Source organism: Haliaeetus leucocephalus, unplaced genomic scaffold (assembly GCF_000737465.1).
Source record: "Haliaeetus leucocephalus isolate CR32 unplaced genomic scaffold, Haliaeetus_leucocephalus-4.0 Scaffold911, whole genome shotgun sequence".
NCBI classification, from domain to species: domain Eukaryota; kingdom Metazoa; phylum Chordata; class Aves; order Accipitriformes; family Accipitridae; genus Haliaeetus; species Haliaeetus leucocephalus.
Window position 1 is genome coordinate 1 of NW_010973347.1, and position 11,804 is coordinate 11,804.

The 11,804-nt window shown below is 44.2% G+C and overlaps 1 protein-coding gene across 2 annotated transcripts; it reads right to left on the reverse strand.

The window, feature by feature from the left end:
* Window positions 1-1,245: 1,245 nt before the first annotated feature.
* Window positions 1,246-11,729, reverse strand: LOC104841707 (pantetheinase-like). Of its 2 annotated transcripts, none has more exons than XM_010583553.1 (8): window positions 11,508-11,729; window positions 8,925-9,156; window positions 8,690-8,820; window positions 7,401-7,593; window positions 5,631-5,922; window positions 4,064-4,437; window positions 2,127-2,297; window positions 1,246-1,867 (listed from the first exon to the last, which is right to left on the reverse strand). In XM_010583553.1, exons 2-8 carry the CDS (start codon window positions 9,135-9,137, stop codon window positions 1,739-1,741), a joined length of 1,503 nt encoding a protein of 500 aa, XP_010581855.1. In that variant the 5' UTR covers window positions 9,138-9,156; window positions 11,508-11,729; the 3' UTR covers window positions 1,246-1,738. The 2 variants fall into 2 exon arrangements, with proteins under 2 accessions (XP_010581855.1, XP_010581853.1); XM_010583551.1 differs by having other exon boundaries at window positions 11,430-11,729.
* Window positions 11,730-11,804: the final 75 nt, after the last annotated feature.

Below are 11,804 nucleotides of genomic sequence, written 5' to 3' on the forward strand. Positions count from 1 at the left end.
TCAGGCTGTGGTCAGACAGGAACTGACTCCAACAGTGAACAAGGTTTTAAGAGAGCATGGCACTCGCAGCAGTGATGTTGAGCTTCCATGAGTCAGAGTACATTGTCTGGGCCTTTTGATAAACATGTCATTATGTTAGACATGACACTATGTTATGTCACATGTGAGTATCTATTCACATTGTAAAACTGAAAAGGTCATATGGTGCACAGCAGTGATAATCAGTGCTGGAGCGTAGATTATATTTGCACTCCCAATGTCTCACCAGCTCCATCACAGAAGTACTTGGGACTGAGGACCTTGAGACCACCATGCTGAGACCAGGAATGGTGCCAGTGTAGGGAAAAGGAAGGAGAAATTAGACTGATAGAGGTCTCTGACCACTCTTAAAGACACAGCCACAGAACATGCACATCTTTACACATTGATATGCTGAAAGAAGGTCACTAGGGTCCAGCAGCAGCAACAAAGCACAGGTCATGGGGGGAGAAAAGGAAGCAAAGATGTGAAGAGTGCCTTCTGACCAAGAGGCAGTGGCAGGTTTTGTTTCAGGGTTGGCTCTTTGACTGCAGTCCTTGCTCAGCCTCCATGATGCACTATTCTGTGCTACCATGTTGTCCTGGTTTCAGCTGGGATAGAATTAATTTTCTTTTTAGTAGCTGGTATAGTGTTATGTTTGGGGTTCATTTTGAGAAGAATGTTGATAACACACTGATGTTTTCAGTTGTTGCTAAGTAGTGGTTTTACTAAGTCAAGGATTTTTCAGCTTCTCATGCCCAGCCAGCAGGAAGGCTGGAGGGGCACAAGAAGTTGGGAGGGGACACAGCCAGGACAGCTGACCCAAACTGGCCAAAGGGGTATTCTATACCATGGGACGTCATGCCCAGTATATAAACTGGGGGGAGTTGGCCTGGGGGGATGGCTGCTCAGGAACTAACTGGGCATCAGTCGGCAAGTGGTGAGCAATTGCATTGTGCATCACTTGCTTTGTATATTCCAGTTCTTATACTATTGTTATTGTCTTCTTTTTTTTTTTCTTCCTTTCTGTCCTATTAAACTGTCTTTATCTCAACCCATGAGTTTTCCTTTTTTTTTTGATTCTCTCCCCCATCCCACTGGGAGCAGGAAGGAGTGAGTGAGTGGCTGCATGGTGCTTAGTTGCTGGCTGGGGTTAAACCACAACACATGTGCCACACAATGTGCACCAATGACATAAGAGCAACAAAATCAAAACAACACAAATAGGAAAAAAAAGTTTAAGTGGGGTAAAAGAGCAGACTTGCATAGGTCAGCATAAGTAGTTGTGTATCAGAGCAAAAGCATTATTGATCTTTTTTGTATAGAGCTGCTGCAAATCACATCTTCCACTGTTTTATTTACTGGTCCCATAATAATCTGCAATTATGAAATACGCAATGCTGTTTTAATAAGAATGTATCCTCTGGCCCACAATACAGATTTCCTGAGGGCTAGAAAAATAAAAATCCAGAAAACAGAGAGAGAAACACAACTGCTGTTTTGCACTAATAAAAGATTAATAATCTTATAATATAGAAATAGATTCTTCTCAATAAATGGTAGCGATAAAATAATATTGCTGCATTATTACTAAACAAAGCACACTGATAAGAAATTTGTGCAACTGGAATAAGAAACATAATTGGGATTGTTGTAGTAGAGGATGCTGTATCTCATTTGGACATAAGATTAACTGTGTACAGCTTCAGTTATGGTATTATCAGGGGAAGGCTGGTGGTTGTGGGTCTTGTTTCAGATGATCCTTTTCATACCAGCGTCCAAAAAGCGTAACAGTGATGACTGGTTTTGTTGTTCTTGTCTTACTTATCAAGCGCCCATCATTCAATACCTGATTGAAAAAGGTAAGAGAAGGACATGACTAGAGCAGTACCCATATGAACATGCTAAGAGCTCAGAAATATGCGACAAAACAGGAAGAAGGAACGTCAGACCATATCTCTTACTGAAACTAGTGACTTCATTAAAAGGTATTTAATAGATCTGATTATTCACTATAAGCAAGTTCACTTTGGCTGTTTTGAGACAGTTTATTCCATTCCTATCCCACAGAGAATCTAGCATGACACAGCTCCAGGGTGTCCCATTACCTCAAACTCCCCGGGGGCCAGCTGCACCCCACCGTACAAGACTTCTGGAAAGACGTAGTTGGTGCCAAATGTGCCGCTGAGGGAGAACATCTCAAACTTGGTCTGAGCCATCTCCACCGGCTGCCCGCACGTGTTCAGGTCTGTGCTCTTGCACTTGAGCAGCGTGCATATCTGCGGGGAGGAGAAGACAACAACATATATAGCCAGACGGAAACACTCTGGTGGAAAAGCCTTGTGTCATCAAATCTAGCATGTGTCAGAGCATGTGACCATCACAGGATCTCTTTCATAATTTTTAAGCAACTCCTTTTAGGTTGTAGCTTATTTTTTTCACCCCTTGATATGATTGGGAGTATTCCAGACCTGCATTGTCTTAGTAGTTAGAAATAACCTGCTTCTGATTTAAGTGCTGCCAGAGCACCTTATTTCATTCCTGAAGCCCAATCCTGTCACTTCCACTAATTCTTCCAATTGCCAGTTCTCTTGTTTGAAGGTTGCTTTCTCACGTGTTTTAGTAAGATGAATTTGTGAATGGAGATTTTAGGCAAATGAAACCAAGTCCTCCTCATGGGTACATTGTGCAACTGTACACACAGGTCCTCTTACTGGTATTTGCACATGTTGCTAATGATGGTTCATTAGATGGGCTGGTAGTCCATGGGAAATATGAATTTGATGTTCTCCATCCAACTCCTGGTGAATATATGTCAAGGTGATGAAGTTAGCATCCTCTGTTACAGTTTTCTGTTAGGAGTTGCAGCACATAGAGGAAAGTAGGAATGGCAATGTTTGCCTTTTGTCCTTAGAGCTAATTATCCAGCTGATAAATGTTTATGGACAACATGAAGAAATATGAAATAGGGCTAGCACTCCTGTGAAGATTCAAAGGATGTCGGCTGGTTTTGCTGACAGGTGATGGAGTTTTTCTATTTGTGTCAGATATTGGGGGATAGAAGAAGCATATTTCCAAACATCAGAAGTATTATTCATCAGCAAATATGGTTTTGTGTTGAAATGTAAATAAGCAGAGAAATAAAGAATAAAATTCTCTCAGTATGTTCTGAGGAAATGACAAAGAAACTGAGGGAAAAAGGAAGAGTAGAAATTCCTGTCTTCTCTAGAAAATTTAGTACTGGTAGAGATCATCTGGCAGCTTCCACAATCACTGAAATAAATTTTCCAAGCGAGCTCACCAAGAACTGAATTTATTCAAGCTACCTTCTTAAATGTATTAGATGAGCTGTTTGCTGGCTAAAACCTCCCCCCATATCCTGGAGTCTGTACCAGTTGATATGCAAAGGCCATGTTGACAGACACAAGTAACTAACTAAAAAAGGAATAATCTGCTGGCACAATAACTTAATTATGAAGGCAAAGAAGGTTTTCTAATATGGCTTTAAGCAAATTCAACCAGGATGTAACGCACTGACTTCCCAAACATTTGATTAAAAGAGAGGAAGAGTGCACATTTCCAGTAAAAGTCATATGCCATTTCAATAAACTTTATTGCTATGATTTGAGTAATGACAAAAAATTAACATCTCTGTGACCCTAAGTTATCAGTGTCTCATAAAGATAGATATGATCAACTGATTTTTTAACAGCAACTCTTTGATGATGATTACAGAGGAGATTCAGAACACTTACTGCAGATAGTCACAAAAGAGGACCTAAATTCAGCCAATATTGCATGCTTAAAAAAGTAGTGAGCATGCTCTGGGAACTTAACAGAGGTTTAGAGATCCCTCCACTGCATTTGCTGGATTTAAAGGTAAGCGGGCTTGGACGTTTTTGCGACTACTTCCCATTGCTAACAAATAGGATGCCAGGACTCCAGCATACAAGAAAGTAATTGTCTTTTTCCCCCACAGAGGTGAAGGTTTCTCCCTGTGAAGAAGCTTCCTAAAATAAGTAGCCCCCCTCCAAAGAATCATTACCTGCAGATAGTATTGTCCTTCAACAACATGAAGCCCATCAAAAGCACCCAGCACATAAACTTCATCTTCTTGTTTCCCTGCCATCTTGTAGCTCAAGTGACAGCAGAGGTCTTTCTGGCAAACGGTGAGATTCCCCTCAGGCTTAGTGAGCTCAGTGAAAGTGAATTGGTCGTGGAAGATGAGTCCGCTGAAATCATGGTCATTCGGTGAGAATCTTTCGACACTTGAAGCATATGAGCTCCAGCTGACAGCAGGCGGGGAGGCAGGAGAAAGGCGAGGGTGTGAATCTAGTTCAGCAATGAGGAGGCGACCATCCTCATTTTTCATGTTGTAGTAGTAAGTTCTGGCTCCGTCTGGTGCATAAATACCACTCCCTGAGGACAGCACAATAGTCAGTCCAAAAAGAATAAAAAGTTTTGTATTGCCCTTTCAACTGTCTCTACTGCTAGCTTATCCACTATTTTATAAATATTACAGAAATTTTAGTGGCACCAAAGGTGACCATTAGCAAGTCGGTACATAGAGCTCATGCTTTAGCAAAGAATAGCATTTTTCTTCCTGGGTGAGGTCTGCTCAGTGTTGCCAAAGGCAGAGGATGTTATGATGTTATGTTATGGTTGTGTTTATGGCCTCCCCAGTTCTCTTTTCTCCTGTAGGCAACAATGTTGCTTGAGAATTCCTTTATTCTCAGCTAATTGATGTAAAAGGACCATCTACCAATTGAGACCATCTAAAACACAACACAGGCGAGTATCACAGGCACGTCCTGGTGAACAAAGAAAGGAGATGATAGCAGCTGTCCAGTCCTGTTTACACTGGCTGAGGACTCCTCCCCACATGGGGAATTAACACCTGACCAGTGCCAAGTGACAGAGGAAAAACAAAGATCTGTCATACCCATCACTGCCGAAGAGCCACATAAAATGGACCACAATCAGTAGTCTGTCAGGCATTTCAAATGAGAAGCCCCAAGCCAATACTGTGGTTTCACAGCTCAGCAAAGATACTGGTCTAGCTGAAATATACTATCCCATAAGCTAAGCTCTAGAAAATCAGTGCTACACTCTTAAAAGAAAATGCAGACTTCTTAGCAGCGTTACTGCAACAGGTCTGAATTTTTTTTTTTAACACTTTTCCACAACTGTGTTAAATACAGCTACAAGTAAGTCTTTCATTTGGCCAGAATAAATGGAGCCATGTATGTGGTTTACAAGTATATTTAGAGTTCGGCATTCAATCACAGACTTAGAGGTGGAGAGGAAAAGAGCCTAAGTTTCAGAAGTTTCTACTCAGGTAGAAAGGGCAGTAACTTACTACTTGTTCAGAGGCATTAAAATAAAGAAAGGAAAATCCTAAGAAGCTAGGGAGAAGAAAAGAAAACACCACAAGTCTTGCTGTACCTTGTATGGCATCAGTAGGGACGGGATTTGTCGGTTTTAAAATTTGGTGACTAGACTCTTCACCTTCCAGATAAATACACTATATTTCTCTGCAAAATCACCTTGCAGAACAGGGAATAAAGATTCACGGCTATAAAGGTTTTTCAGACGGAGTGACAATTAATTACCTGTCATAGATATGCTGGTGTAGTGTGTATTGGCAGCTAGGAAGTTGACACCCATGCCCATAGCCCAGGCAGAGTGAAACTCAATCGCAGTCAGAAACGGCAGGACGTTCATCCAAGCCGTCGGGAAGAGCACGGTGTCCACCTGCAGCTCGCTCACCAGGACCACGGCAGGCTCGTGGAAAAGGATGTCAAAGCAAGTGAAAATGCCAAACTTCCCAAAGGGGGTCTCAAAGGTGACGGCTTCTGGCTCTTTTGGGTAATTAAACTGAGATTCCGACATAAAGAGATTATACTGTAGGGGAAGGAAAAAAAGAGAAACCGGTTAAAGGCACTTACTGCAATATCCTGGAGTCATTCCCTAAAACAGTTCAGAATGACTAGAGAAGTTTTTTGACCCGTGTTTAAAGCCTTCACATGTAGGAAGTAAGGCTAAAATTGTATGATCACCATAGTGCCCAAAAGGTGGATATGGGGAGACATATACTGCCCTGGCATCTAACTAGGAAAGCAACCAGCTATCTGCAGGTCTGTTGCTGTCAGCCACCTCCAACTCCCATACAAATAATCTCTCCACTCTCCCCAGCTAGTTTATAATTGTGGTGACCTGAAAGACACACAGAAGACAAATAATAGTCGAAGAGGAGCATAGACGATCTGGTGCCAAGAGACAGGATTGGTGACCTCGGTGTGGAGATGCACAGAAGGACTGGAAGCAGACAGCACCAGCAGGAAGCACAAGACAGTACTGGGAGACTGCAGAGCGGAGAAGAAAACAAAGGCTGTGGTGATGGCGGAAAGGCAGATGATCTCAGCCAATAGAAAAATCCAAGTTTGCGACATTCTCAGCTTTCCAACATTTTCCTTCTTCCTTCACATTCATGTTTACTAAAAGAATCCCTTAATCTCCAGGTGGTCTGGACGATAAAGAGGTGCACCAAGCCAGAAAAGAGGTTCAAGTTTACTGAACTTGCAACTCAGCACCTGGGCTGTGCCAGGCTGGCACAGGGGGAACCAGACTCGCTTTATCAGCATCCCCCTCACCCAGTTTTCTCACAAATAAATATCTTGGCAACGTCTCTGAAGAACCAGGTGAAATACTGGGCCCAAAATACATTAAATAAACAACTGACTTCAGTCTAGCCACATTGGCATGATATCTGGCACACAGTTCCCAAACAACTTTGATGAACCTTGCAGGTAGGCACATAAAACTGGAAGAAGATACTTTCATTGGGTGCAAATGTTTCAATGCCCTCATCTCTTTTTAAATCCAGCTTAGGTCCCTGGTTTTGTCCAGATAATTCACATTATGCAAAAAACGTGCTGAAACATCATCAGGAAAAAAAAAATATAGGAAAGGACCTATCTTCCTTAAATCAGACTATTCATCTAAGGCGAGACGCAGAAGAACATTTTTAAATCCTGGAATGCGAAGGGGTAGTCTGGTGAAAACCTGGCACTGAAAACTAAAGGTGCTTAAGCAGCAGGATTTCCAGTAATAGGGAGTTAATGAACTGAGGAAGTCAACCAAAACCATATGCCGCTAAATTGGACCTGAGCAATCATTTGTCATTCTAGTCTGTTTTGATAGACATGACAGCAAATGCAAATTCGGAGTCAACACTTCACAGCAACAGAGAGATTCTTTTAAATTATAAACAGAAGCAAAAATCTGCCATGGGACAATGACTGGCATTTAATTCTCTTGCCAAATAGAGACATTTTGCAAGTAGTGCAAAAATAGCTCCTGACTTTCCAAGGCCACTTTACCTTGTGGTAACGAGCCACCAGTTTCCCCTCTGGGTCAAAGACGACATCAGTGTTGTACTGATAGCGGCCATCACTGGGGCAGCTGGGATCACTGGAGTTACACAGCTTCTTGTCCCCCATGTTTGCAACCACATAGATGGAGTTATTTCTGGCCATGCAGCTGAGTCGTTCCTGCACTGGAGCAGGAGCAAATCTAATGCATTTTTGGCGAAAGAAAAAAAACTAAAAAATTTTACAAGTTTAAGTTCAGATGTGGAAGAAATGCATTCAAAGTTACTATTCCACTAACTAACTGCACATCCCCAGGTGCTGAAAAAAAGGACAGATCAAATCATAGTTTCTGTTCATTTTCTTCTCTGTTCATAGCATCATTTTAAATTGGTGGTCTCTTTTACCTTTAAAAAATGGTCTCCCTGTGTTCTTCTTTCCTGTACCCTTAACAATGCTATTTTCTGTGTGGGTATAATTCCCAGCTAACACACATAAAAAGATATGGACGGCTTCAGAAAACAATGGAGACAATCAATCAGTATACAGACATAAACTTAAAATAACTTACAAATAAATTTTCAGGCAGATCTAAACCTTGATTTCAAAAGACCATTTTAGCCTCTTTTTAAGACTCTTCGTTCTGTATAAGGCAGCTGCCCTTAAGCCTTTAGTAAAAAGTGGCCACAGCATTTACAGAGATGAGGACTTCTGAAATCTAGCTTCATAAAGCCTTAGAAGAGAAGAACAAAAAAGCTTAGCCTAGACATGAACTTGGTCCTCTGGGTGTCCCCTGCTGACACACATTCAGAGCAACCCTGTGTAACACAGGAGACTGTGCAAGTGGTTGGATTTCTAAAAGGCACTTCTTTCAGATCTAGATAAATATATTGTGCAATTTGATTTAGAAATCACCCAGCCACATGAGGTGAGGACTGAATCACCTTGTCTAACCTATGCATCTGACATGATAATAAACTAGCTTATACTTACAGAAGATTTTCACAATTGATCTGAAGTGATAAAGTATTAAATGTTTTGAAAAATAATGAACTTGACAAAAATTTCCTCATTTTCCCCTTTTTGCAGTTTTTAGAAATGAGACAGTCTCAATGCTTTTTAGCTTGCACATTCCCATTACCATTTGACTAAGAGTTCTTTTTGATGCAAATCATTTCTCTGGTACTTGGAATGTTTAATGCATGAAAAAAAATAGCAGTACTTAGGCATTTATTGGGAGCAGCTCATGACTCCACGAGGCACTCGTTTGAAACCACATAAATCACTGCAGAAGAAATCACCTTGTGGGGTCGGTGCAAGGAATCCAGTTCACTGCCGGATCAGGGATATCCTCCAGGTAGGGGTAGATGGCTTCTCTCGTGAAATGCCAGCCATAAATGCCGTCTTCTGGAGTCACAATGATGTGGGCACCCTGACACAACAGGCTCCGTTAAGAATTCGCCCATCAACAGATAACCAGGAGGCTCAGCAGGAGCAGAAAACACTCATTAACGAGGCTCACGATACACCTAGTACCTGCTGGGCGGCTTCCTTGATGGCCCCTTCCAAGACATCCATGTTTTTGTTCATCAGGGCCAAAGCATCGTCGGGAGAAACGGGCTCGTCAGTGACATCTGGCAGGGTGACCGCATGCTCGTAGACGGCTGCAATGAAGGTGTCGGAGGCAAGGGCCTGAAGGACTGCGAGTGCAAACACCGCAGCGCGCAGGAGAGGCTGGGAAGGGAGCATGGCTGGTGCCTCGCAGCTCCTGGATCGGGCATGGGGAATATAAACAGGGTAGCAAGAGGAGGAGTAAAGACATAAGAAGTTTGCTTTGGAAATAATTTTCTGGTGAGTAGTCTGGGAAGGTACAGTATAGTTCTGCCAACAGTCAGGACATTTAATTATAACAAGAAGTCAGACAAACACTTCTAGGAATTGGATCTTGTTTCCAATTCAAAAGGCTGTAAATGAAAGGTGAACAAAAGGCGAAGGGACCACGTCAGAAGCAATGCTGATCTACGAGGGGCTCTGTGGAAGGAGGACTTGCGCACTGCGTTTGGACATCCCTCTCCAGGCTTCCAAACCCATCTCGGGGCGAGCCCAGACTCCCCTGGTTAGGGCGCACTACTCCATATAACTTACCGCGTGCGGCTGCCGCTGGTTAAAAATTCAGCCGGTGCTGCAGGCAGACCGCCTGCGTGAAGTACAGCCCTCGCGCTTCAGAGTGTAGCTGATTCATCCACGCTTACGAGACACACGGTCCTGCCATGCCTCTTGCCTTGCGCCACTGGCTTATTATAGTTGTAGCAGGTGCCCTGAGAGTGTCCTGCCTCCCGGGCTCATACTGCAATATAAACTAGCCCTTGAACTGTGCTGATCTCTCTGCCTAGAGCTAACGTACTCGCTCACTTTGTGAGAAAGAATTAAACAACTCAGAACGATTTCTTTTTTACTATTTTTGTTACAGGAGGCCTTCTTTTGCACAACAAGCAATCTGAAATTACTCAGAAAAAGCAGTTTTTTCTCACGGAAAGCAATTTTTGCATAGCATTTTGGAAACAGAATATTACTACTGGAGTTTCAGGTGCTTCGTAAAAACACCTTTGTTAGAACCTGCGGCATGCCTGTAAGGGTAAAGGAACAAAACCTGGCTCACCGTTTACCGCTCAGCAAGAAGCCAAGGAAAACATGCTTCATCCTGACAACAGCTTCCTCTTCGCTATGCAGTTTCACCCAGAAGTCTTATTTTTGTCCATCAGCACCAAGGCCTCCTCAGGAGAAACTGGCACTGCAGCACGTTCCCACTAGACCGTGCTGTGCTCGCAGACGGCTGCGATGTATCTGTCCAGGGCACGGGCCTCCGGAGCAGACAGCACCAAAAGCACGGCAGAGGCACGAGCTTTAGGAAGCCGCACGTCTGGAGCCTGGAAGTGGCCCAAGAGGAGGCTGGGGGCAAGCAACGAGAGGGGGCTTTAAAAGGGGAACTCTTGCGCAAAATCTGGGAATTCCCCAAACTGGCAGGAAGCGGACAGCAGGAGTTGCAACCACCCTGCCCGGAAAGTCTCCCAACATCAAAGGCAAGAGAGCTGCCAGCATTGAGCAATTCTGCCTTGTACCACTGGTAGTGAAGTCACCGCTGTGCTGCAGCTGAAGAAACACATCCCCTGCCAGATCTGCAAACGATTCAGGCGTGGCATTGCTGTAGCAATGCAGTTCAAGGCAAGCCCGGGTCGCAGCAGGAAAACAAGCCAGAGTTTGGGAAATCTCAGCAAAGACCAGCACGGACGCATTCCCGGCCAAACTCGAGGGCACGGGGCGCAGGCAGGGCTGCGGGAGGCAGGCGGCCGGTCCCCGGCTCAGTGCTGCCCCACGGCCACCACCTGTGCCACCCCAGCTCGGCACAGCACCGGCTCAGAGTCGCGGGGCTTTTGGGGGCTGCCCCACATCGCAGGGGGCTGCCAGGCACGCTGCTTGTCTGGGCAAACCCGTCAGCACATCACTCAGTGACTGAGCTCTGAAGATCTCTGGTCCCCAAAGGTCTCTGTTGGAAGAGCATCGTGAATGGGAGCCACGATTTCTAAATTTTGCCTATTGCAACCTGCTTTCTTAACGTCTACAGAACACTCCAGCAGAAGTCCTGAAGCCAAAGCTGCACAGGCACAAAAATCACTTGTCGCAGGTTGCCCAAGTTTCTTACCTTCTTTGGTTTTGACTCGGCCGTCAGGCAACAAAACGCTTTTTAGCTGCACGTCCATCGAAGAAGTGTTTATGGTTATTGGTGGTTACACGCAGCCTTGTCTTTATACAGACTGTTGGTATGTGGATAATGGGCACATTTGCATAGGATTACTTTCTGTATGCTTGACTTACGCAATAACGCATTTCACAACGATAAATGTTAACACAATCTTTGTAGCAAAAAGAATTTAGTGCCGTGACGGCTTATGCCAGTCTTCTATCGGAAAATATTCAACATACAAACATGCCTAAGCCAAACCACGATGGCCTTTACCCAAATCCTGAATTCAAGATACTCACGAGGTTCAGGGTTGGGATCATGTACTACTTGCACAGACGTTCCCCTAGCCAGAGGACTGGTATCAGCAGTGAACAAACCTGAAGGAGCCGCCTCTCAGCTCTGAGACTGGCCACACGCGCCCGCTGAATCCCTTCGGCGTTGCAAGATGAGACCTTCTTGCGTGCCATAGCCTCCCTTAAATCCAGATCCTTTCCCTGGGAGAGAGCTGAGGTATCACCCACCAGGTTCCCGGGGGACAAGTACAGTGTCTGCCCTGAGTCTGTACCCATGGGAAGAGGATCACACTGGATAACCCCTTGCTGGACTGAGATCAGGCTGTGGTCAGACAGGAACTGACTCCAACAGTGAACAAGGTTTTAAGAGAGCATGGCACT